Below are 25,986 nucleotides of genomic sequence, written 5' to 3' on the forward strand. Positions count from 1 at the left end.
TGTATCTAACAACTGAGAACCAGTGCATGCTCTTTGATATATTTATTTGGCTGGCATTTACATTTCTAATTCATGGACTTTTGATTAGCAGGTGTGTGCTGTTTAGATGCTTTAGCCTATCTTAATGAAACAGTATTATTCAGTAATCCCCATTGCATGTTCGTTTGTTTTACTTTCATGTGAAGATAGTATGTTGCTGGCTACCAGCTTTATCAATAGGGTAAACGTCTGCAGATCATAAATAGACCTTACTAAAGGTGCAATAAAAATACTGGTCTTCTTTGAAAAGTATCTGCTATGCAATATTTTGCACAACAGATTCATATCCCCTCAAGCAAACTTCACCTTCTGCCACCTTTTTATAACTCTTCTTTGAGGGTACAGCTTAATTCTACTAATGCAGTCTGTTCAGCAAAGTTCCATTCTACGAGCTTCCACATTATTGAAGCCCGAGATGTTGCTTCATTGTAGAAATTTATTTTTTGGGAGAGCAATGGGCAACAAAGGCACCCAATTATTATCAAGCACTTCCTCTAAAAGAAGGCCAGACCTATTTGTTTTGCCAGTGCTTCTTTCAGTTACGACATACTCACCAAAACGTTACTGCTGGAGCAGAGAAAAGGACTTTACCTTGAAAGATGCAGCATCAGGTGAAAGGGGGGCAACTTGGCAATGGAAACTTTTCCTAATTCCTTTACCTGGGGTTGATTAGGCAGTAGAATGGGTGTCTTGTGTTATTTTGGGGAGACATGTCACAGATTGGAACAGAGGTGACTGGTCCATTGCTAAGGTATTTTCCTTCTAATTAAAAAAAGGCAGACTTTAGCTACTCTGCTGGTTGGACGGCCTGCTTAGTGTTTCTGGAACGAGTCTTTGAGGCGTAGCACATCATTGTGTCTGCTGGAATGATCAGACGGTAAACTACCTAGGGTAAATACAATTTCCACATGATTATGGTATTATCTCAGACATTTTTACATCTTAATTCTGAGTTTCACAGGTCAGACAGTGGATAATGTACCCCTTCATTTTAACGAAAGAATAAACCTGTCTGAGCATTTCCTTTCCAACCTATTTTCTCTGTTCAATCTCCTCCATTTAACATCTGTGTCCGTCTTGCAATAAGGGTCACCTTCCGTGTTTGTGCCAGACACACCTTAGAACAGGTGCACCATGCGCCAACAGGGAAAATGCACCTTAATATGTACAATGCACCGCCCCCACGGCAGCCATGAACTCGCGCTGTCCTGGGGGCAGCGCACTCAAGGGTAATACAGAGAGGCTGCTTCAAAGCCACTCGGTGTTTCACAGTGAAGATGGCACCCACTTCCACTTTAAAAAAGGATTAGAGATCCCCATGAGTCACTGCACCCGCCTGCAAGGGGATTTCAAGGAGGTTCATGGGACCACCCCCTTTTATTACTCCAGAGGGCTGTCAGTGCGCCACCTTTTGAGATAGTGCTGACCCTGCACGTGCACCAGCGCTATCAGTATTACAGGAGGGGCAACACAAGCACCTGCAGCCCCTTCTGTAATAACAGAGTGCCCCAGGGGGACACACGGTGGCTGCACTTGCCTGTTATGCCCCCGCGGCACGCCCCTGGAGTGATTTATGAGAGGAAACCCCATGAGCCCCTGTGCAATGTGGGCACGAATCGAAATGCAAAAATGGGTTTAAGCACCTCTTAAAGACCAGAGGACAAAGAATAAGTCAAAAGCTAATACAGATTTTCATCAATTAAACCAAGCTGTGATTAAAATAATACAAAAAATGTTGCATTATTTCAAAGCAGTGTTTGTTTTTCTCATATTGTCAGCTAGGAACAGCTTCGTAAAATATAACCAGCTGATAAAAAATGTAACTTGTTATATGTGCTAATATCATTACACGCCACATGTACATATTGATGATTAGGAGAGTGAGAAGAGAAATGTAGAGGGACTGAGAGAAAGGGGATCAAATGTGATATGCTAATTGCGAGGAGACAAGGGACGAGGGAGAAGAGAAACAGATAAAGTTATAGATGGGAGACTGCAGGATAATGAGGGATAATTGAATTTCGGTCTTGGAATGATTTCGAAAAATATATTGGGAAGGCATCCAAGAATGAAGGGCAAGAAGGCATATAGATAAGAACAGAGGGAGTCATGAAAGGAGAGGAAGACACAAACATGGGTGAATCGTCTGTAGAGGGACAATACTAAAAGTGGTAGGCAGAGGTTAAGTAAGGCCAAATGAATCTATTGAGGAAATGTAGGGGGGCAGACCTCTGGGGATCACCCGTTCAGGTTGTCCAATCAAGGAACAGATGAAATACTTTGTGACTAACATGAGCAGAAACAAGTTACAGCTGACCAAGAGAGGTGAGTGTTGTAGGGGGCAGAAGAATGGGGAGCACAGGAGATAACTGCAGAAGGAAGAACACCGCATGGTAACAGAGAAAGGAGGCCAGTTGAGGATGGGCATGGCATGGCTTAACATTTGAAATGAAAAGGAGAAGAGAATCCCTGCCCTTTATCTCCTGTCTCTTCACATTTTCTATGGCAGTGTAACTCATTGTTCGGCCCGGGGGCCGCCTGCGGCCCTACTAACCCTTATCTGCGGCCAGAGCTTACAGCAGCACTTGGCTGCTGTTTACTTCAGAAAGCACAAACATTCAGAAAGATCTTCAATAAATAGGCAAGCTTTTTTTTTACAAACTAGCTGAAGAAAAGGAAAAGAAGCAAATAAAGTATTCTGCACCATTTAACCACCCACAAAGTCCCACTTCCACCCTATTAGCATCATTGCATCCCTCTAGCTCACCACAGACCATACTTTGTGGCCCCTGGGTAAATGTGAGTATCTATGTTCTATGGCATCTGTTGCTCATAAAAAAAATATCTTCAGCACATGGACAGATAGATTTTCATCAATACTTTAAAAAAAATCAATAGATTGGTGAATGGTGAAAGGGAGAGGTTAAAGGTTGCTAATGAAATGCTATTACAATAGCACCGAACTGAAGGAAGTAGATATTTCAGATTGTAACTTCTGTATGGAAAGTCCCCCCTTTCTCACTTTCTAAAATAAATGCAAACTTTAATTTGCTTACTGGTTTCCCCTTGCTTACTGCACTCAGGGCCAGATGTATGAACCCGTTTTGAGATCACAAACACTTTGATTCATAAAATATACGTGATTGCGACTGCAGAGTGATATTTTTTACAGTGTAATACTTGCTTTTTGCCATTTGGAAACGCACTTCAAGGTCTCAAAATGTGTTTGCAACTCATTTTGAATCGCAGTTAGGGAAGGGCGTGAAAGGGATGTTGCATCTTAATTTGTGATTTGCAATGAGATGACTCAATGGTTTTTTATTGCAGTTGCAGTCACAAAGCATTAATATGTTACCAGCACCAGAAATAAGTTAATAACTCATTCACAAAATGGGAGCTGTCCCCATTGAACAAATTGCTTTTCGGGAATTGTGTCAGGTGGCCTTTAGCGAAAAGACAATGGTCTTGGGGACCTTTTGCTGCTTTAAGAAATTTTTTCAACTTGTGAATGCGAATACAGGGATTGTGGATTGCTATCCCTTGCTATCAGCCTCGTGTGATCAGCCAATTCCAAGGGGTCTCAAGCAGTGACCTGCCGAATGAATGTTTATTAAGCTGGGTATTTAGCGACCGCCTATGAATATGCATATTGTGACCCAACCTTTTTGGACATCAGTAGCATCACAAAATATCTGACAAGTTGCAAAAAGTCTGTCCGTTATTTGCATCCACTAAGTGCAACCTGCCTGTTAGTACCTCTGGCCCTAGGATCACTAAACGCGCTCACATACATTTCCAATTTCCTCATTGTATTGATGGGTTCTACATCTGCTCATTGAATAAGACTGTATGCTTCTATGCTGCAGAACAGATGATCTTAACATGCACATCTCTTTAGCATCAACAGTGGCGCATGGCAGGTATATGTAGGCCACTCCTGAGCGACAAGGAATGTGTAACCACAAAACTGGAGAATCCTAAGTTAGTTTATTCAGCCTGCGCTATTAACAAGCTCACTCCTTGAGATGATACTTACTGAAGGAGCCAAGCAGCAAATTTAGGATAAGGTAGTCTTGTAAAAAAGTGAGTGACATGCACATTAGTCTAATGATCTTATCTGGACCGTGTGATAAACACAGTTCCTTGAAAGGGCGCCCTTTTCTTTAAAGAATTCGTGATCTTTTGATAAGTGCAGCGCGCTCCTACCACGAAAGCAGCAAGACTCCTCGGAGGTGAATCCCAGTCAAAGCAGCTGTTAACGTAGTAGGCCGCGTTGATGATCACCATCGCACATCGCTTCATGCGGATGAAGTTCCTCAGCAGCAGCTGCGGGGAAGATGAAAAGACGGAGACACCATCAGCACAATCCAGGCTTAAGGCGGCCAGGAGGCCAAGCATTAAACGGGAGGGATGAGCAACAAGCCTTCTTTAAATGTGTGTGCTGGGGGAGGACCGTGATAATTACAGGAGCCGGCCCTTTGATTATCTATTGAACACCCGCACCCTGCTCAGATGTGTGATACAATTGTTTCATGTTCCTTGCAATGCCCTTTCCCAAGGAACTCAGGGGTGTCTCTAATCTGCTGTAACTGCCCGGGACTGCTCATTTGCTCCTGCGAAGCCCTGCTGTGGGATGCTTTGTTTCCTCTTTTTCACATAGGAAATTCAAAGAAAAGTACAGCGTGTATTTTACTGCTGTTTCTTTGAATCAATTCCAGTGTATTCAGCATGGGTTTCAAGTACACCTCTGATTTGAATACATATATTCCACAAAAGAGCAATGTCACCAACAGCCGACTCCATCTTCTCTTTCCACCTCCCTACCAGTCTCCCACCCCAAACACATTTCACAAGCTTTGAAATATTCCAAATTTGAGGCTTACATTCAGAGAGACAAGAAAGCAGACGACCATCCCAAATGTCTGGCTATATTAAGAATGATTAGCTCCTCGACTACCGCATTATCATTATACAGGCTCATTAGCCACAGTGACAGACTTCCTTCAGATATGTCCATCACTAATTATGACACTACTTATGTCTTGCCTAGGCACCGGTTTACCTGTCATAACACTCATAATAAAAAAAAATATATATATGCATGTACATATACAAGAGCTTTTCAACAGCCCTCTTCATCTATTGGCGTCCTCAGGTTTCATCCACATTTCGTTTCCTCCCACCACAGCATGCATCACACGGCAACCCACCTGGTCTCTTGCACTGCAAGAGATAACATGTTTCCCGATCACATGTGCTCACCTGTTAGGAAAGGAATGCCCTTCAATACCAGGGTTTGATGTGTCTTGGCACCCGGGCCACTGCTTTATTTGTATGTTTTACCATTTTTTTGCATATTGCATATGTTAACAAATAAATAAATGCATTTAATAAATGCATACTTGCCAAAGATCAAGAAGCCTTATTAGTTTTGCCAATGCTTGTTTTTAGAAGAGTCAAAGACAACAAATGAAGTATCTTCTCATATGGTAGCAACATTATTACTGAGGTAGACTCTGACTAGCAAAAGAAGGCCATAGGTATGAACATCTTTTTTGTTTATTGAAAAATAAGTAGGAGACTGAACTCTCATATACGTGTGCACATAATGTTCTTCTTACGGGCGCATTCTCAAGTTATGCTGTACCTGTTATGTGAAAATATCTAATTACTGGGAAGGTCTGACATCACTGACCATCCAGTCGACTTTCAGGGTTCCAGTCTTCACCCAATGCGTGGCCATCTGTGAAATCAAACCTAGTGGGTACAGTGGCACCCTAAAAACCGGGGCTCCCTTGTATGCATCTATAGAGTGGGTATAGGTGCATTTCAAATATTATTAGGAACCAGGTCTACAGTGTTACAAAATGACTAGGAGTATGTTGGCCTTCATGCTTCGTCAGTGATTTGTAGCCGGATGTCTGGAAGAGATAGGACTATGGGCCTGATTTAGAGTTTGGCGGATGGGGTTACACTGTCACAAGTGTGACAGATAATCCCGTCAGCCGTATTATGATCCCATTATAGCCCATAGAAATCATAATACAGTGAACGGGATATATGTCACGTTTGTGACAGAGTAACCCGTCCGCCAAACTCTAAATCAGGACCTATATCTTTAGTTTAATTGTCTAACGATCCAGGTAACAATGATTCTTCGAATAATGTATGTCTTTATCCGGCCACGTGAGGGTTGTATGTGGGCAGAGTTACTTTGAAGTGTGGTCTTTCCATAGGGTGGCTACATATCCAGCCCTTTCACGTCTACTGAATAACGCAATATAGCAAACAATGCTTTTGCTATGCATTAGAAGGATGTGGGAGTAAACTAATACCACTGTTCTTGTCTTATTTTCAAAAGCCTGAGGTGTGGATCAGAATAGAGAACAATCTTGAAATGCCACAGGGTTGAATCGTAAATTTTAAGCCATTTACAAAAGTCATGTAGATATCACCTCAACAACCAGGCAGGGATAGCCAAAAACTGTGCAATGACAAAGCCAATCTGGGGTGAAAACCACAGCTCAGGAGCCATCCGTAGGAATGCTGAAGTGGCACAAAGAGCTTTGTGTAACTTGTCTGCTGGCACTGTGACTATTAGAACCACTCATACAAACATTCTGAAAAAGAGAGATTTGTAGAAAAAGACTACTGGATTCATACCCAAAAGCCACTCTTTTGGGAAAGCAGGTATTTAAATAAGATCTATGTCTTCTATGAATGGCTGGGCCAAGGAGAAGTCATTGACCATTGTTTGGTTGCATTCTAAGCACAGTGAAAGTCTGAAGTAGGGTCATGAAGGCGAGGGATACAGCAGTCTTGTTTGTAAGCCTTCAGAGAGTGACATTTAGCAGGTAATAATGTTGAACTTTTGTCCACATGTCATTCTTGGTCCTTTTGCCCAAATAACCATCCTTAGTTTGGGCTCATAACTGCAGGGCAGACAAATAAGCGTGGTTATAGCCCTCAGCAAAGTGTCCGAATTAGGTAACGTAGTCACCTGCTCAAGATGTTAACAGGGGTAAATACCATAACCAGAGGGTGTAAATCAATTGCGTACTCAGTAATTATAAGCCTAGTGGAAGGTGAGGACGTCTAGTGTGGAGAAGCAGAATTAATATCTGTTAACACACAGCAGCACATTGAAAATATGGCTAATATAACCTATCTGTAGTCTCACCTAGCTAACACAGTCTATATCTATATCTATGTATGCCATTTTCAATCTTGGAACCATTTCGTGTAAACATATGCCATCAAATGACTATCTGTCGCTTGTTGGTATTTGGTTAATTGAGAATTTGTTCAATCTGTTGCTTAGAAGTGGTTTATGTAGGTTAGTGTAAAGGTAGAATGAGTTTCATTCGATCATGCAAGATCTTTACGATATCTTATGTGTAGTTATGGAATGCTGAAGCTCTTTTCTACTGTTCTTTGGTTTGGGTGGCCATGGGTTAATTGCACACATGACTGCATGGTCAGCCAAAACACCAACATTAAAGATATGCATGCCAGAGAGATGTTTTAGATTTCTGAGATAATTTTTGACCAAAATATCTACTCACTGCATGGTGGAAGCAACTTTTGACCGGTGGGACACAGTGGCTAGTGCTTAATTCCACGCTCTGCGCCTCACTTAGCACTGTGTAGCACCACCACATGTGCTGCTTACTCTACTCCCAGCCAGGTTTAAATCATTCATTCCAATCATGAATAGATGTACAGCTTCTCATTACATTAACGTATTGTATTTGCGTTATTGTCCTTGGTGAATCCTATTTTGAGCACAGTTATTATAAACGTGTAATCAAATATTCATTCTTAAATGCTCTTAGTTCATTATGTAGTTCGTATCACTGCATTTCATGCCCCAGGGCTGTACGCCAGGAGAATTCAATAACTGCATTTTGTAAAATAAAATTCGATCTCTGAAAAAGAAGTGAAGTAGAAACAACACTTTAAGTGGTGCAACTGTTGTTATGTGTCTGAGTACCAGACTCCCAAAGTGGGTCTCTATATCCCGTATCCATAAAACAAACGTGAGGGATTCCTGCGTGAGGGATATTTAAAAATTGTTTCTCTCCAGTTCAGGATACAGGGGCATTAGGAAAAAAAAAAATTCATGGGATGTTCTGTCTACAATTATCCAAAGCCTCAGATGCCATTTCTGTCACCCCCAAGTACCCAAAAGAGTGTTCCAAATGGCAGAACTGATGGTGGCACCATCACTGGGGAGGCTGCAAACTGTTGGCCTCTAAATAGGGCGTAAAGAACATCCTGCTAGTGTCCTCTTCAACATGAGGCCGTAAGACTTCATCTTCATAGACACTGATGGAAGAATGAGTTGAGCTCTAATTGGCATTGAGTTTCAAATATTGGGAGCTCTGAAATGTAGAGTTGTCAAGCAACAAGAGTATGGGTAAAGGGCCAAATGTATGAAGGCCGGTCCCAAATTGAGAATTTACTCCAGAACGCCATAAATTGTGGCGTGCAATTGGGGTTGGGGTGGAAGCAGAAAAGGGTGAAGTCAGTAAGGGTGAATCCTGTGGTTGTCAATGACTGGGTGCAATAATCACACCTTCTTCGCACCTTCTTCTGTTGTTGAAGTGGACAGAATTAAAGGAGACTCATTCCTGTAGCCACTGTGTTGGTTAAAACTGCTGAATATCACATGGAAGCAACAAGTGCTCCATGAAACGCCACCTATGGAATAACAAGCCAAGCAGCAGAAAAACCTTCAGGGAGACAGGAGAAATCCAAGTTTAAAAATCACAGAGGAACCTGGAACTCACAACCCCAAACCCATAGTAGATGAGGACTGGATTCAGCAGGACCAGAAATCCAGGAGATTAAGTTGAAGGAATTTGCTTAAAACTACCAGAGTCCCAAGAGTAAGACAAATCAGAAACAAGGAGCAAAAGTAACCTGGAGAGAAAATCCTGCTGTTAAAGTTACTGGGGCATTTGCACAGATGGTACTGATGATTCCTGCTCCTTTAGAGAGAAAAAGGAAATGAAGACAGAGAAGAAAAAGAAGTGACATACATGACACTGGTCTCGCATGATGTCTTGATAGGCAAGGCATATTGTGTCACTTATTGTTTCATGGAGCGGGCAAACAGAATGTGGAGCGATATAGAACTCAAGACAGGTACCAGAATCACCAAAAGAAGCTTCCAAAGTAAGGGTGTGAGGGGAAATAACAGGCTTGCACTAACGCAGCCTTTCCGTTAGCATAACCATTCAATGCTCTGCCCATGTGTCAGCATGCAGGAAAAAAGACAGGCCAAGCTTTTTAGTGTCTGTGCAGCTCATAGACCCGTAATCAAGACACAACTCTGTGATCATGCCACCACCTTGGAGCAACATGGGCCCCACAGGCAGACAAGACGCAAGCCTCGCCTACGGCCATGCCGACCACCGGGTGCAACAGTGGTCTGCCCGTACATAAGTATTATTTTTAACATAATATGCTCTCAAAGGAATTAACAACAATGCAAACTGTGAAAGTAAAGTTGTTCTGGCCTACATTTCTGATCACATGCAGACCTAATGTTAAGCTAGCTGTCACTTGCAGCAGAAATCCTTGTTCACTTGCCGCAGCGAGCTAAATGAAAGCTGTTGATCACAGGTTTGAATCATGAAAAGATAGCTTCACTGATTAATGTGCCTATCTCGGGGCATTGCATGTGGCCTGCAGGTCACGGTTTCCTACCTGGGAAAATAGCTCAGTTATGAATCCAGCAGCTTTAAGGTAATCCACAAGGTATAGGATTGAATTCTTGGAGTGTTTTATACTTTTAAGGTTGATGGATAACATGAAGTTAGGTAGCAATTGTGCGCCTTGTTTACCCAGGTGGGCTACTGAATCTAGAGGTAAGGCTCTAGCTGTGCTGCCTTTGACTTTCGACTCTTGTTCCCAGAGATAGCACAAAAAGGACACTATTGATCTTTCAAGTGAGGCATTTTGATACATGTTTGCTTACTTCTCACCCATGTGGCAACATCTCTAATCTCTCAGCACCCCCGCATGAGGCTGGCACAGCACACACTTCTGTGAGCACTGATGCTCCTAGGCGGCTTGCCACTATAACCTCACTACCATGAGGCTAGAAAACCTAACTGGGGCACAAACAGGATTGTGCCCAAATCATGAGTCCAAGGAGAGTGCTAATTGCTGCAGTCTGTGGCTTTTTAGCGTGATTGTGGTCAGGTAAAGCTTGGAGTGATTCATGCATTTAAAAAAAACATACCACTCCGAGTATCGCTCCTGGGGATGGAAAAACATGCACTATTACTGCATTACCCCATTCCCAAGGAAGCCAGTCCTAAACTTAGGAGGGTTCTCGCCTACTTAGGCCTTAAGTTGTGTATCTTTTGATGTAAGTTACATTTGCCCTTTAAACTCAGTTTAGGGCTAGTAATAGAGCTTTGGAGTTATGTGTTTTGGTCCTGATGAAGCGCCATGTGATCCACCTGGACCCTTGAGGCCCGAAACATGTTGACCCTATATTGTAGCTAGAGGGAAAGTGTCTCTGTCAGCTACCCCTTTTTTGGATGTTTAGAGTGGTGGAGCATTATTCCTTACCCACTCTCAAGTGGTTTTATTCTTGACCAAGATCCTCAAAGTCTAAACTAAACAATCTTTGTTGAGGTCCTTGAGCAAATTTTATTTTATTCTCTCCCTCTCCTGCTTTTTTCTAACGGTAGGTCTACTGTACCTGTCATGACACACACTTTAAATTCAAGATCTCCAGCAAAGAGCCCCCTAGTGGGGCCTGTCAGACATTGCAGCGCCAGTCTGATGAGGAGCTAGCCGTGTGATGAAGCATGACATCCATTGGATGTGTGAGGGCTCTTGCTTCTAACTTTAGAAGTGTCTTGAGGACCCGTTTTGTTGTTTTTCCTTCTTTTAGGAACAGTGTACCTTATTGTTTTTCTTTACAAAATTTGAACAGGCTACCTTTTCCCATTTGGAAGTTACAGCTAATAAATATAATAAGGGAACTCTATTTCTATCTTATAAGAAATGTAGGCCATGCAGTATTGAAAAACAGATTTAAGATTTTTTTACTACCAAGACACGTAAAACCTATAAGTACATGCCCAACTCTTTAAATACACAGCACGCTGTCCTTTGGCACGTCCGGGGACTACCCTAAGGGTGACATTTGTGTATTAATAAAGAGAGTTTGGGCCTGTCAAAAGGTTTATTTTGCCAGGTCGAAATGGCAGTTTAAAAATGCACAAACAGGCTGCAAATGGCAGGCCTAAGACATGTTTAAAGTGGTACTTAAGTGGGTGACACAATTAGTGCTGCATGCTACTAGTAGCATTTAATTTACAGGCTATGGGTACATGTAGTACCACTTTACTAGGGCCTTATAAGTAGAATAAATATGCCAGTTGGGTGTAAGCTAATTCTGCCATGTTTAGAGGAGAGAGTACAAGCACTTTAGCACTGGTTAGCAGTGGTAAGGTACACAGAGTCCTGAAGTCTGCAAACACAAATTCAGCAACAAAGTGCAAGGAAAAGGCAAAAGGTTTGGGGATGATCCAGCAAGAAGGGCCAGGTCCAACATGGGGGTGTGAACCTTTCTCAAGCAACAGTCATGATCCTCGTTAGGGTGAACCACAAAAGTCAGAATACTAACCTGTGCTTAACCTCTGGTAGCTTGATACAAAAGCAGTAAGACTTAACTTAGAGGCAATGTGCAAATAATTTATGCAGCCCACAGACAATAATTAACTGTAAACACAACACATGGAAATACTCACACCAATTCAGAAAAAAAAAAAATTTGCAATAAATAATTTGACACAACAAAATCCTATTAGTAGGACTGGAGATATGCAATTCTAAAGATTTAGGTCAAAATAGTGCCTTTAAAAACACAAAGCATCAACTGTGGTTATCTTGACATGCCAAACTGGGACAAAGTTACAAGTTCATGCTGAACGCGATAAAGTGCAGGCCGGATACCTGGACCAGGTTAGTCCCGCTGAGAATTTTATTGAGTTGCACCTCACTGTGTCGGTTCTGATTAGGAGCTGCGATGGCTTCAATGCGAGATCCTGTGTCGAGTTGCTTCGTGCTGTGTCAATTCTGATGAAGAGCTGTGAGTGCTGCGATTTGAGGTCCTGCGTTGAGTTGCCTCATGCTGTTCAGTTTTGATGAGCACAACGTTCAAAGGTTCAGGACTTGGGGGTCACTACTTGAGGGATCAGCACTCACTGCAGCAGAGTCCATGTGCCGGGTTCAAAGATATTGAAGCTTGTTAAGTCTGAACAGGAGGCCAGCCAGCTAACCCTTGGAGCCACTTTGGTGGTTCTGGCTTCAAGATGCAGATCCAGTCCTCCTTCCTCAGGCATCAGGGCAATCAATCGTACAGCATGACAGTCCTTCCAGCAGCAGGGCAGCAGAGCAGTCCTTTTTAAAGTAGGTCCAGAAGTGATCTGAAGAGCTAGGTCTTGACGTAATGTCCCTAACGTCTGTCTCCATCTTAGCTAAGCCCGACTCCATCATAGCTCATGTATGCTGCTCTCTTCCCCATCTTGGACACAGGACATCACCTCGTTCCTTGTTTCTGAAGAATCATTGTCATGTCTGTCTATTAATACTGCTCTCACTATACCTTATCTTTCTAGGGACTCTGAGATCATCAAGTTCTTTGATCAACGACAGATGCACCATATAAGGAAACAGATGTTTGTGCCAAATGTTGCTTCCCCATTATGTCAAGGATAAATAACAACTGATATATATATATTTAATCAAAAGAGTGTTGTCTGAATTGACATCCTTCTTCCCTATATGCCCAAAAGACGACATCAGAAATGTATACTTTGATTTTCCTAATCTTTGTCAGACATTCCAATCTCCAATAAGATTTAGGATAAAAGGACTGTCATTTGTTCATTCGAGAGAGAGGTCCTTCACCGAGATGATCACCGAAGACTCTGTGAAAGACTGTCTCACCTATTGCCAGCACACTTCACACTTCACAGATGATACATCTTACTTGAAGCTTGAAGCTGATAGAGCCAAATCCCGGAGGAAGACCAAATGACTGCTACTGCAGTAGGTGTTTGCCTTTTGCTGGCAACACTGTCTTAATATCCCAACTGATAAAGACAGCTTTATACAAGGTATACAGTGCACCCCTTCTCCCTATGAAACTTTATATTTCAAATTGTTCTTCCTTTCATGCTCTCATACTATAGAGCATAGAAATAGAGTGTTGGTTTCTAGATTATATTTTAAATTACGTTTTAGCAATGCTAGAAATGTTCATTTTGCTCTCGTTACTCGTCTCATTGCTATTTTTATAATATTTTGTATAGTTTTAAATGTACTGAGAAACAGATTGTTTCTGTAGTAATAAACACTTTTAACATAAAAGGTTCCTTCTTTTTAGTACAGTGTGTGTGATCTTGTGAATAATTAAACGTGGTTGCTGCTGTTTCCACAGTGCTCCTAATCCCTTGACAGGATTGATAGTGACCCAAAAGTAATATTTCTATTTCAAATTCACATGGACTGGTGTCTTGCAGGGCTACAATAACTTGTCTTTCACACTCAGCGCTGGTGCATTGAACCAAGTGTCATGCGGCCTTCTTGGGCCCACTTAGGTTCTCCATTTTTAGCTTAGTTTTCCATTTTACACATTTTAGGCTGACACTGCTTTTAGCAATGACATTATACACATTTTATGCTTGCACAATATTTTTCTGAGAATACGTTGTACATGCTGCTTCTTTTTAGTAAGCCTTTCTCGACCTGTAATCTGTACACTCTGTTCAAGGCTAGGAACATAGAACAATATATCCTGCTGCTTGTGTTGGCCATTGGCAACAGCTCCTGAAACCTAGACATATCATTGCATCAGTGCTACGCCTCTGACACAGTGTGGTTTTGATTTTGTAAATGGTGCACTGCCCTGCAGAGGTCAGAGGAGCACTTCGGCATTGACTGTCATGATATTGATGTATATAGTTCACTGATCACCCGAGAGGGTATCCAGGTGCTTGGTCATGTGTGCAGTTTTGTGGCTCCCAAGGTGCTTATAAGAAGAGCCAAATCTTTAGTTTCTTGCAGAATTCAAGAAGAGAGAAGGAGGCTCTGATGTTTAGAGAGAGGTTTTTCCATGCCTTAGGTGCGATGTAAGAGAATCAATGACCTCCAGTTTTGATTTTGCAGATGCAGGGAATGTGTGAGAGTGAGGCAGATCATAGGTGTCTAGTGGGTTGGTGACAGTATGTGTTTTTTCAGGTATTCTGGTCTTGTGTTGTGTAGGGCTTTGAATGTGTGCATGAGAAGTTTGAATTGGCTGCGTTTGTGAATGGGCAGCCAATTAAGCTTCCTGAGGTGCAATGTGACATGGTTCGGTGTGGGAGGTCGAGTATGAGTCTTGCAGCAGTGTTCTGGATATAATTTCGGCCCTTGTGATCCCATTGCCTAGGGCCCACTACAATTTAGTGGGGGAAGGAGGGTGCGCGGCCTCCCTCCCTGGGCCAATTTCAGTCCAAGTGACCCCATCACCCGGGCCGGCCATGTCTCCAGGGTGCCCCCCAGGGCACCCAGTGTGTATGATGGGGACTGTGGAGGGAGCCTCAAGGCCTCCGTGGTCCCAGCCTACTCCCTGCCTCCTGCGGGAGCCAGCATTAAGGTCACACACAGGGAGCTGCTAAACATACAGCTCCCTGTGTGTGAGAGCAATATTTTCATCTGTTTCCCTGTCCGCATGTTTGCACAGTTTTCTCATCAATAATTTCAGTGCAAATGTTGCAGTGATATTATTAATGATGTCATAGATGTCATGGCTCATGTAACATGTGGGGTAATTAGCAGTGCATGGTGAGGGTGTGAGTTATAGTTAACTTAGACCAGTGAATTTCTACAGTTTTTTAATGCTATTTCCTAACTATAATATGTCAGTAACCTTTGTTTTGTTTTTTCAGTGAATTGTAGTTTTTTTTTTAACCAAAAGCAATATTAAATTATCTTACGTTAATCCAACCGTTGCTACGCCCTACCTTCTGCCATGCATGGCAGGCTGTTGGCCGAAAGGCCTGGAATGTGGCCAGGCCCTGTATCCAACCCACTGCATGCAGCCAACCCCACAACGTGCACAGCCTTTGTCTGTGAACAGCACAGGGTTGGTCACAGGGCCTGGTTTGTGGCAAGACCCTGCAGCCAACCCCCACATACAGCCAAACCCATGTCTCACGTGGCCTTTGGTCATACGCAGCCGGGTGTTGGCCACAAGGTCTGGCATGTGGCCAACCACTGGGACCACCAGAGTCACTGTGATGGGCAGACCGCCGCAGTCGTGGCGGTCCGCCTGCCATATTATGAACATGGCGAAACCACCAGGTTTGAAACGCCGCCACCGCCAGGCTGCCGCCAACCAGCAGCCTGGCGGTCTCAGCATTTGTAATCCTCCAGGGTGGCGCTGCTTGTAACGCCACCCTGGGGATTATGAGTCTCCTTCAGTCAGCCTTTTCTTGGCTGTTTTCACCACCAGGTAAAGGCTGGCAGAATGGGTGACTCGGGCCCCCATGCACAGCCCCGTCGTGCATTTCACCGCCCAAAATATGGGCATTGAAATGCGCGACAAGTGCTGCTGCACAATGTAAAGGCCCTGTTTCCCACTGGGCCGGCGGGCAGAAACACTGTTTCCGTACATTCCTATTCCTGTACATCAAGAATGCGTCTCCAAAATTGGCGAGAAACGTGCTGGGGGGCCTTTTAGTAAGCTGTCCATCATCCTGGAAAAAGGCGGGAAGTCCTTGCATACACTAATGTATATTGGATGGGACCAAACTGGTTTTGAGTTTAGGTCATCTTACATGCTCATAGTATCACTACATAAGATATTGCGCTCGAAAGACCAAGGGTGCAAATACCTCCATTTAGGATTACAGATTGAAGATGATTTTTCAAGGTACACTCACCTGCCCATGTGCAAGGTGTAGGGATGATTTGTAAGTAAGTGCATCTTAGTTTGGGGGAAATGTGATCATAATCCTGTGCATCAAGGACGCGTCTCCAAAATCAGTGGGAAACACGCTTGGGGTGCCTTTTAGTAAGCTCCCCATCACTTTGATGGGGATACCGGGGGAGCCTCAGACTCTCTGCCTCCTGCAGGAGCTGGCACTGCGCCAGCACGCAGGGAGCTGCCAAATTTGCAGTTTTTTAGCTCCCACTTACTGGGAGCGGAGTTAGTTTTTCTCACTTGGCAGGAGCTGTCACAGCTCCTGCCAAGCAAACACAAATAGCAATCTCCCAAGGGTGGGCCCTTTGGGAGATAGCAGGAGCTGGCCCTGGAGGGTGGCAGAACCCAGGGCCATTAATGACTCCAGAACAGGGGCCGCACGGCCCCCCTCCTTTGTTGTGCATGGGCTGGTCCCGGGGAGGTTGTGGTCCCGGCGGCCATATTGGCCTGGGAGGGAGCTGCCCGGCCCCTCTCCACCTTAAATAATTCAACTGCCCGTGGGGAGGTGGTGATCCCCAGAGCCCAGGGGTTCTGCGTGGCACTGCACTTCAATGTTTAACCCTGGGAAGGTGGTGCTTTCTGGGACATAGTAAAGCTCCAGGAGGGGGGTCCGCATGGGCCCCCTCCTTTCCTTAAGAAAAGCCCCAGGGAGGAGGTAGTCCCCGGGGCTCAATGTACCACGGGAGTGGGTTTCACGTGGCCCCCCTCCAAAATGATAAGAAAGCGCTGGGGAGGTGGTGGTCCTCAGGGCTCTTAAGAGCCCGCAGCAGTTGGGCCCCGTGCACCCTTTTTTTTATAGGTGCATGCACCCGGGGCCTGACCCACCCTGGAGCTAAATTAGGAGTAAGCGCAGGAGACTGCGCTTGTGTTTTAAAAAAATATTTTTCAGCAGTTTCATGGAGCTCCACGAATTTCAACCAAACTGTTTTAAAAAATGCTTTTTTGCCATGGCAGGGTCCCAGAGGCACCCGTGCACCAAGGTTAGGGTGTTAGGGTATTCCTAACCTAACCCCTTTACTTATTTTTATTGTTATTTTTGAGATTCAGCTGAAACCGAATCCCAAAATGGCTGCCAAAACTCCCTGGTTGAAGTGTTGGCAGCCAATCAGATCGCTGCATGAGATCAGAAGTATTTGTGAAGCTGTTGTGACCCTAGATATACAAAGTTGGATTTTCTTTAATTTCTCTAAAACTACTGAATGGATTTACACCAAATAACAAAAAGCGTGCTTTCCGAACCCAAAACTACCTTTCTGCCAAATTAGGTGTAATTCCATCCAGTGATTAGGGTTGTAGTCATTACCCTAAAGCACACTTTCTTGGGAAAAGTTCATGAAGATTTGTCAAACGGTGCCAAAGATATAGCCAAGTCAACACACACTTTTTCAATAGAAACTAGGTCTTAGCTATAACTATCTACTGGGAACCGCCAGTAGGTATTATGCTATGTATATAGATATATATATATATACACACACTTTTTTTTCCGTACCTCCATCTACTGCTGCTCTTCACCTGCGCCTCTGGTGCCTGGTAGCAATGACTTAATAGTCACAGTGGGTGGGCCAGTCCTTGAGTTTTCTCCTTTTGTATGTCTCTGTTGGCTTCCTTCCTTCTCCTTTTTACATTTTGAGGTCAAGTGTGCAAGAGCTCTGATGTGCTGTAATCTATTTGTGGGCTTTTAACCACAACCACCGCATGCACATCACTATCAATCCTTCATGGGCCTGCCCTTCAAAAATCCTTTGCCGTCATTGGCAAATGCTTTACATTTGTTCCTCCTTGGGGCAGTTTTGTTACCACCTTTGTCATCAACCTCGTTACATGGATAATTGCAAGTTTGCCGATACATTTGACTGCAAGTGAACTTCTTTTTTTTGTGTCTCTCCTTCACACTCACGTTCATGGCGGCCATGGTGCTTTGAAATGGCTTGCTTATGTCAAATATTTTACTTTTCTTTTTCAATTTATGTGGCAAGAAAAGTCCAGTGAGGAATTTACAATGCTAATAGCTCTAACTCGAGCAAACACAAGACTCGTTGCATTGCAAATGCTTGTTTGCACCATACTGCAGGTCCCTGGACCGTGATTTTGGGCTGCACACTTGCCATTCAATTCATCTGCTGTGCATTGCACCACATTAGACCACTGTTTCTAACCCAGGTGGTCTTCTTGGAATGATGATGTGGCCAGAGTGTATCCTTGTTTTACCTTTCCAAGATGGCCAAAATGTGGTTTTTAATGTGGCGGCAATTTTGGAATCGTTAAACGACGACACATTACATACAATACCATTGCACAATGGAAATATGCTGCTTGAGGGGTGGTCATACCTCTTTGACGCAATGTTGCTGCTCCTACTGAACACTAACGTTGTTGATGAACTCCCTTAATGTGGAGCTTCAGACGTCGTCAGTGGAACCTGAACCTGGTGTAGACTGATATGGTTACATTTGTGTTGGCATTGATAATGCCCTGTGAATCTTGGTTAGAGTTGGATCTAGGCAGTTTAACATAGGATTATTGACACGTATTAAAGTGACACCTTTGTAATTCGATATGACACCACTAGTGTAATTGGCTATTGTATATACACACTTTCATGCTATTTTTATAAGTTGATATTATTTTATTTTTACCTTTCTTAGCCCATTATATCCTCCCACGCCCACTTATGGAGGCTTTCCTTTTAGCTGGAACAACTATACATTTCCAGGATGTGTATAACTCATGAGATCCTCACTGATTGCACATGTACTGTCTATTGTTACAATGTTACTAGTTTGAAAATTAATAGAAATATTTTTTTAAAAAGATGGAAGCAAGCAGTAATGCTTAATGTTGCTCTTTGTTACATCTACCGTGTTTAGGCAGAGACACTCTTTTTCTACTTATTCTTTTCATGTATTTTACATACATTTGTTGAATCTGTGAGTGAGTTGTACTATTGATGGTTAAGTGTGCGAATGTAAGAATGAGTCAAAGTATGGATTAATGTCTGAATGAGCGCAAGGATGAATTACGGAGTGTGTGTGTGATGCTCCTGAATGTCTAAATGCGCCAGTAACTGAAGAGCAAATTGTATTTATAACCCAGATCTTTTGGAGTTACCAGTGTTTACTTGTACTCTGTGAGTGAGTAGATGGTTGAATTGATGTATGAGTGCAAGGGCGAGTGACAGAGTGCATGTGTGATGAGTTAATGAATGCCTAAACTCACCAGTGACTTTAGAGGCTGTTTCACTTATATGCCAAACCTTTTTACATTGCCAATAGCTTTTTCTATTGCATTTAATATTCGTATGCTTTACTTACGACTTTGCTTTATAGTTCTCTGGGTTGAATAGATTTCATCACGCATAATTAAATGCCTTACAGGCAATAGACTACACACATCAATGTAGGTGAGTAGACAGTGAAATATTTTCTATTGGAATACATGTACGATTGCACTCATGTGCTACCCATCCAGTAAAGAATTCAAAATTCAATTTGAAATTCAAAGTGAAGGGATTTCGAAGGTCCCCGATGAGCATCTGTCCACAAACCAAAAGAAATTCAACAATTAGCGTTCAAGGGAAGCCCGAGCTGGGAAAATAGATACAATGCAGAGCAGAACTGAGATGCATTGAAAGAGCTGTTTGGGGAATCCTTTTTTCACACCACCTGCCTTTGCTATGCTGGCTGCTGCCAGTACTGACAGACCTCCCTGCCCAGAAACACTCAAAAAGAAAAAAGGCAATTACGTGTTCGTATTTAACAAGGCATTTGCAAAATACATTAATGTTAGTCTTCTTGTTTACCTGCTTAGAGAGTCTTGGTTCATCTTCAATATATTTCTGTTCCTTTGGTACTAGTGTTGCTAGGCTGGCTTTCACCTGCAAATCATTATTAAAGTCTGGGTTAAAGGTCGTGATTGCAAATAAGGCCAATTCATTAGATCTTTTTCACATCAAATGTGCAATATTACTTGAACCATCATAAACACAAAAACATAAATGCATATTCTAGTTTATTAAAATTCAGATATGGAAACTGATTTTGAATATATCACTATATGATACTTGGAATAGTGCACCGACTTAAAAATATTTTTATAAATGTGTTGCAAAACCCACACAATGTAATAAAATCAATTTCTAAAAACAAAGTATTTCTGATTTTAAAAGAAAAAAACACCATATCATTGCCACTTCTTTTGTGGAATATAATTGAGAGCACTGGAACTATCAAAGAAGTAACTAAGCGAGCGATTGTGTGCGTTAAGCCGCGGGCAGAAGAGTATTATTCAGCTCACATCAAGATTTAGACAAAACGAGGACTGCCAGAAATTCTCTACAAACCCGGAACAAAGGATCTCGAGAAACTGCACTCTTTAGCAGTACAAAGAAGGAAGCTAAAGTTGGGACTTACAGCATTGAAAATCACATCTATTTCAAGATGGATGACCCCCTTTGTCGGCCCTGTCAGCTGCTTGTTTTTCAAGACGTAGGCTTTCTGTTCACCATTTTGAATCTGCGGGAAAAAAGACATGACAGCCGTCTGTCTTGTGGTCTCCACTGAATACACTTCCCCCGCGACCTCTGACCCCCAGCTGCTGAAACTGACAGAGAGCCCAAAACAACTGTGGCAATTCTGACAAGTACCTGTTCATTACCAGGGCCAAGTCTGTCAGGAAAAATTAACTATCCTGGGAGGCAGCATGGCCGTGGACCGCAGTATGCTAAAAGATGTTTGTGTTATTATTACAAACCTCGCTTGAGCAATGACAGGCACAGAGCTGAGATTTCTCTTTTGAGAGCAAGGGGAGGGGGCGAGTTGGTGGAGAGGGAAGGGCAAAGCATTGTGTCAGGTGCATGCCACTTACAGACAGCAAGGGTATGGCAACTTTGCCCAGAAAGTCAGCACTCCGGTCTCGGTCTTCATCATAGACTGTCACTTCAAGAAGTGAGTGGATATCTTTAATGTTACTATATACAGAGAAAACAAAACAGAGAAACAAATCACATCACCCATAGCAGAAAAGCTCGTAGACACAAACACAACTGTACACATTAGTGTTACGGTGAATTAGAAAATAACTTTCTCATGATAATCTGTACACTGGATTTCACCCCCAAATTGAGGCACAGGCAAATACAGCTTATTTTTAAATTCTTGCAGGGCAAATATTTCCTTTAGCGATTCCATGTAAAACCTCAAAAAATAAACTTTATGGTCTGACGCAAAGCTGCTTTAAAAGTGACTATCAGTCAAATAAGACCATTGTCAAACATGTTCAGCAATAACTGATGCAATTTATCCCGCTCTTCAGTTGATGCAGTCACTGTGTAACTGTGTTACAGTGCATGTTATCAAGGGGCCAGGACAGTTAATCCGTGACCTTCTTCCATGACTCATCCCTTACCTTCTTCAATGGACCCGTCCCTTACAGATGGAGTGGATCCCACCTTCGAAGCAAGAGCTTCGGTGTGAAATACTTAAGAAATGTTAGCCTGACCCACCCATACAAGAAAGTAGAAGGTGAGGCCAGACTTGGGAGCAGGGCATGGTAGAGGTGCAGTCTTCTGCTGGAGTTGTGCGCCAGGCAGCGAGGTGCGGGGATGTCTCCATGTTGGCCCTCTGCTTGGTAGGGTGAAGCAGAGGCAGGAGGACTCAATGTTCTGATTGTGGCAATGGGCAGACTGATCCACCTAGAGAGAGACCAGAGGGCATTGACCATGACCGTGAAGATACATTGAGTCCTTCTGAGCCTGGATGGCCACATAGACTGGGTCTGGTGCGGCATACCCAATTACTGTTTATTCGGGGTGGTACCAATAATCGGGGCTGCCCCAACAGATGGCTGCCCTGATTGGGCCCAACTGAAGTGGTGCTTTGCAGTGACCCCTGCAACAACAGATCAGGCTGGGACATCAACCTCACCAGACCTGGTGTTGTGCTGTGGCCCTGCACGAGCAGAGGAGACAATGTTCACCACAGGCCAGACCCTCATAGGCTAGTTCGGGTGGGGTCTGATGACAGGGATCAAGTTTCAGCGACTGCCCACTGGTATGGACGGGATTATTAAAAAGTGATCTGGGCAGTGTGGAGGAACCCAGAGTACTCCCCAGGATGTGAAGGCTGGTAGGGGAGCCCTGAACTCTGGCTATGCTGAGTCATGGGTGGCTCAAAACCTACCAGAAGAATCCACTCAAGGGTGAACACAGATTAAATGAAGTCTTTCATGTAGGTTACCAAAAACCCCACCCAGGAACAAAATGGATGACAGTGAGAATCACAATGTGGACAGGTTGGAAAGGATCCTGGAAGAAATCACATCTACAAGGGTGATGCTGGCATATAAATTAGACTCAGGAGCCATCAAATGTATCCTCCTCAGAGATGACCAGAAGACACTGGCTGACAAAGTCAAGAAAATTGAGGTCAGTTTGAGCCTACAGAAGCCTTCTGCAAAGCAAATGCAGAGTCAGGTCAGAGACTTCCTTGAGAGTGTGCAATTTCTCAAATACAGGAATGACTGTAGGAAAGTGACCTTTTTGGATGGTCACACTATACATTTTTGCTCCAAATGCTGTTGGCTATGACTCTGAAAGTGCACTGGAGCTTGCTAACCAGGTCCAAGTGCCAGTGTTCTCCCAAAATTGGTAACTGTGAATTGGTATCCCTGATTGGCAAGCACTTTAACCCCCTTATAAGTCCCTAGGATATGGTCACCAAGGACTGCCAGGACACCTCTGCACCAAGGCCCCTCAAGCCAGGTAAAATTGGTGTGACTGTCGCAGCTTGGTCTTGGGACCCCTACAACTTTAACCACAAGCGGGTTCCTCTGAGCTCACCCGGCAAGTTACAGAGTGTCACTACTGACTTTTTCCATTGACCGCAATGGTGAGATTTGACAGCTTTCAAAAGCACTGATTTTATTTCTGCTTTAAAATCAATAACTTCAGTTCTACATAACTGATTTGGTGTCCAGATTTATAATGAGAATATGCTCTATTTTTATAAAGTAGTGTCAGATTTCTTTTGAGTCATGTCAATTACTTATCATCCATGTAGGTATTCTGAAATGCTTAACACATGTTCCTCTAGTAAAGACTGACTGCTTTTTGCCACACTACCAGGCCTAAGCTAAGGGTTTGTTATTATTGTGAATCCAGGGAGAGGCAGCAAGATGGCAAGCTGGATATAGTTTTACAGAGCACCGGCTTGGCCTTGATAATCCTGCACTGATCCTGTGGCCCAAGGGCCCACCCAGCCCAAAGCTTACCATGGTGATGCCTGACCCTGGTCGGGGCATATGCTGGGGGGTGTATGGAGCCATCTATTGCAGATTTAGTGCGGGTGTTGGAAACGTGACCTGGACAAAGCCTCTATGGGCTTCTCTAAAAGAACAGCCATCAGGAGAACGCTGGACTGAGGACGAGGGTGGCACTTTCCCTGCCTGCGCCCTGTAAAGTGTTGTGAGGCTGCAATGATGTGTGCTCCTGTGCTAGGGCCCCCATCTGCTGTACAGCTCCTGGGCAAGGGCTGGGTGAATGAGGCACGCAGCGCACAGCAAGTGCTGACACTGGGCATGCAGAAGAGAATGGTGCCCGTGATCGTCCCGGGACCGGGGTGTCCTTGACTCCCCCCCAGACCAGAAGGGACACGGAGTGGAGAAGTGTTGTCCCGGCTTGTTGAAACTAGGATCCTGGTGTTGAGCTATGAGGTACCAGGAGCAGCCTTGTGGATACCCGGAGGTGTAGGCAGGGATTTTAATGATGTCCTGCATCCTGCTATAGACCGCCCGAGACAGGTGATGGCCTGGTCTTGCGAATACCCCATTGGCATGCTTTGTGGCCGCAATGGGGCTCTCTGAGCTACGGCGGCAACACAATTCAAATGTGAGAGGTTATTCATATTTCTCAAGAGGTCATAGGGTTTTTTCCCGACTTAATTATGTTTTTGCCCCTCTGGGAGACATTGATGAGATAACAAGGGCAGAACACCTAGCGAGAGGCTTATTGGACCAGCTCCACTTTGGGTGCCCATAAGGCAGAGGAGGCAAGTGGGATCCCTGAGATGGAAGTTACATGCTTGGGACCGGAGGGACATGGATGTTGCACTAGAATTATAAATTGACACCAAACTCTACATTACCGAAAACGCAGGTTAGGTAGAATCTACCCTAAAGCTTTGGGTGGCCTATAAAGTGGTTATATGGGACCGAGTGCAAAATATCCTCACACACAAATGGAAGAGGGAGGGCAAGTAACTATAGTAGAGGCTCTGCTCCCTTGAGGAAGGCTACCTGGATGCTCCAGACCTGCATTCCTTCTGACAATTAGCAGCATTACAAGCAGATTACAGGGAGTTATCCCAGGGGGAAATTTGAAAAACACAGCTGGCAACCCAACACCATGTATACAATGTTAATGATAAGGTGGATAAACGCATGCTGTGGTTGAGTAGGAGGGAGGCAGAGGTGAGTTGTGTTGGGTCTACTGAAATGGAAGCAGAAGAGTCCTGCCTGACTGACGTCCCAATATACGCAACTTTTGCTAGTTATTACAAGGAGTTCTGTGCAGCACATGTGCTGCCGGATGCCACACAAATCTGAGATTTTCTTGTTGCCATAGATACCCCGGTCCTGTTCCCTGAGGACTTTATGTTGTTAGTAGATTTTTTGTTAGTAAATTCATAAAGCACCTGGTTACTCCACCCGGAGAGTCCCCGTCCTAGGATTCCAAAGCCACCTTAGTCGCATATTCCTAAATGGGGCCTTACAAGATTGTCTGAAAATCCAGGTCCTGAGTGTTCCTGCCAGAAAGGAAGAGAATTCCAGAGTTTAGCAGCCAGGAAACTGAAAGAGCAACCAGCCATTTGCACTCTTTCTACCCTTGAGATTACAGTGAGCGCTGCTCCTGTGGATCTAAGACGTCTGCTAGCGTGATAGGACTTAATCAGGGAGTGAAGATAGCAGGGTCCTTTCAGATGCAAAATCTTGTGACAAAAGCATACAGCTTTGAAAGATACTCTTTTCTCAATTGAAAGCCAGTGAAGCTTTATAAGAGCTGATGGACCTTGACAGAGATGTGGAGCTTGAGGAAGTACTGACAGCCATCTCCAGGCCTAAACCCAAAAAGACTCCTAGGCCGAACGGTCTCTCAGCGGAATTCTTTAAATGATATGCTAGCATCTTGGGACCATATCTCCTTAGCATGTTTAGAAAGCTGAGAGATAAGGGGGCGCCGACACCGGACATCTAGTGTGTAACTATAACAGCAATTTATAAAGCTGGCAAACCTAAGACCCTCTGCAATTCCTACCCCCGGATCTCACTTGTCAACGTAGAGGCTCAGGTGTTGGCTACAATTTTGGCAACTAGATTGACCAAGGCGATAACATCACTGATCAATGGGGATCAATCAGGCTTTATTCCTGGCAGATCCACCTGGCCTAATGAATGTGGAAAAGTTTTGGATTTGGTCTGAAATACCACAGTGGTGGCACTGTTATACCAAGCCCAATGGTTGCGCTGTATGTGAATGTGGTCCCCTAGGAACAATTCCCGATCAAAAGAAGGGACACGTAAGGGGTGTGTGTTGTTGTTCCTCCTCTTGCACTAATGGCATGCATGATCTATGACCATTCGGCCATCAGAGGCGTCCAAATCTCGGAATGTAATGCACATGAGAAAAAGATTTCATTATACGCAGATGACATCATCCTCTAAGTTACGGAGCCGCAGGATAAACTCCCAGTGATCTTTGAGACTATAGACCTGTTTGGTGGAGACTCGGGGTACAAAATAAATTGGGAAAAATCAGTGGTTTGCCACTCATACGCATACCCAGATATCGTTGCTCTCCAGGGCCAACTGCAGGTGGAAGCAGTAGCTTCAAATACCTGGGCCCTCAGGTCACGCCTGATAGGGATTTGTGTCTTGCTGCTAACCTCGGGAAGATC

The 25,986-nt window shown here is 43.9% G+C and overlaps 1 protein-coding gene across 7 annotated transcripts in view; it reads right to left on the reverse strand.

Annotated features, from left to right (window-relative positions):
- The window catches only part of MCTP1 (multiple C2 and transmembrane domain containing 1), a 2,197,525-nt gene that overhangs the window by 411,665 nt on the left and 1,759,874 nt on the right, over nucleotides 1-25,986 (reverse strand). For all 7 annotated transcript variants that reach the window (XM_069225469.1, XM_069225480.1, XM_069225487.1 and 4 more), the window contains 4 exons: nucleotides 20,903-21,005; nucleotides 20,449-20,550; nucleotides 19,839-19,913; nucleotides 4,246-4,365 (listed from right to left, as the gene is read on the reverse strand). In XM_069225469.1, coding sequence (XP_069081570.1) covers nucleotides 4,246-4,365; nucleotides 19,839-19,913; nucleotides 20,449-20,550; nucleotides 20,903-21,005 — 400 coding nt within the window. The remainder of the gene's footprint in view (nucleotides 1-4,245; nucleotides 4,366-19,838; nucleotides 19,914-20,448; nucleotides 20,551-20,902; nucleotides 21,006-25,986) is intronic.

Source organism: Pleurodeles waltl, chromosome 1_1 (genome assembly GCF_031143425.1).
Source record: "Pleurodeles waltl isolate 20211129_DDA chromosome 1_1, aPleWal1.hap1.20221129, whole genome shotgun sequence".
NCBI classification, from domain to species: domain Eukaryota; kingdom Metazoa; phylum Chordata; class Amphibia; order Caudata; family Salamandridae; genus Pleurodeles; species Pleurodeles waltl.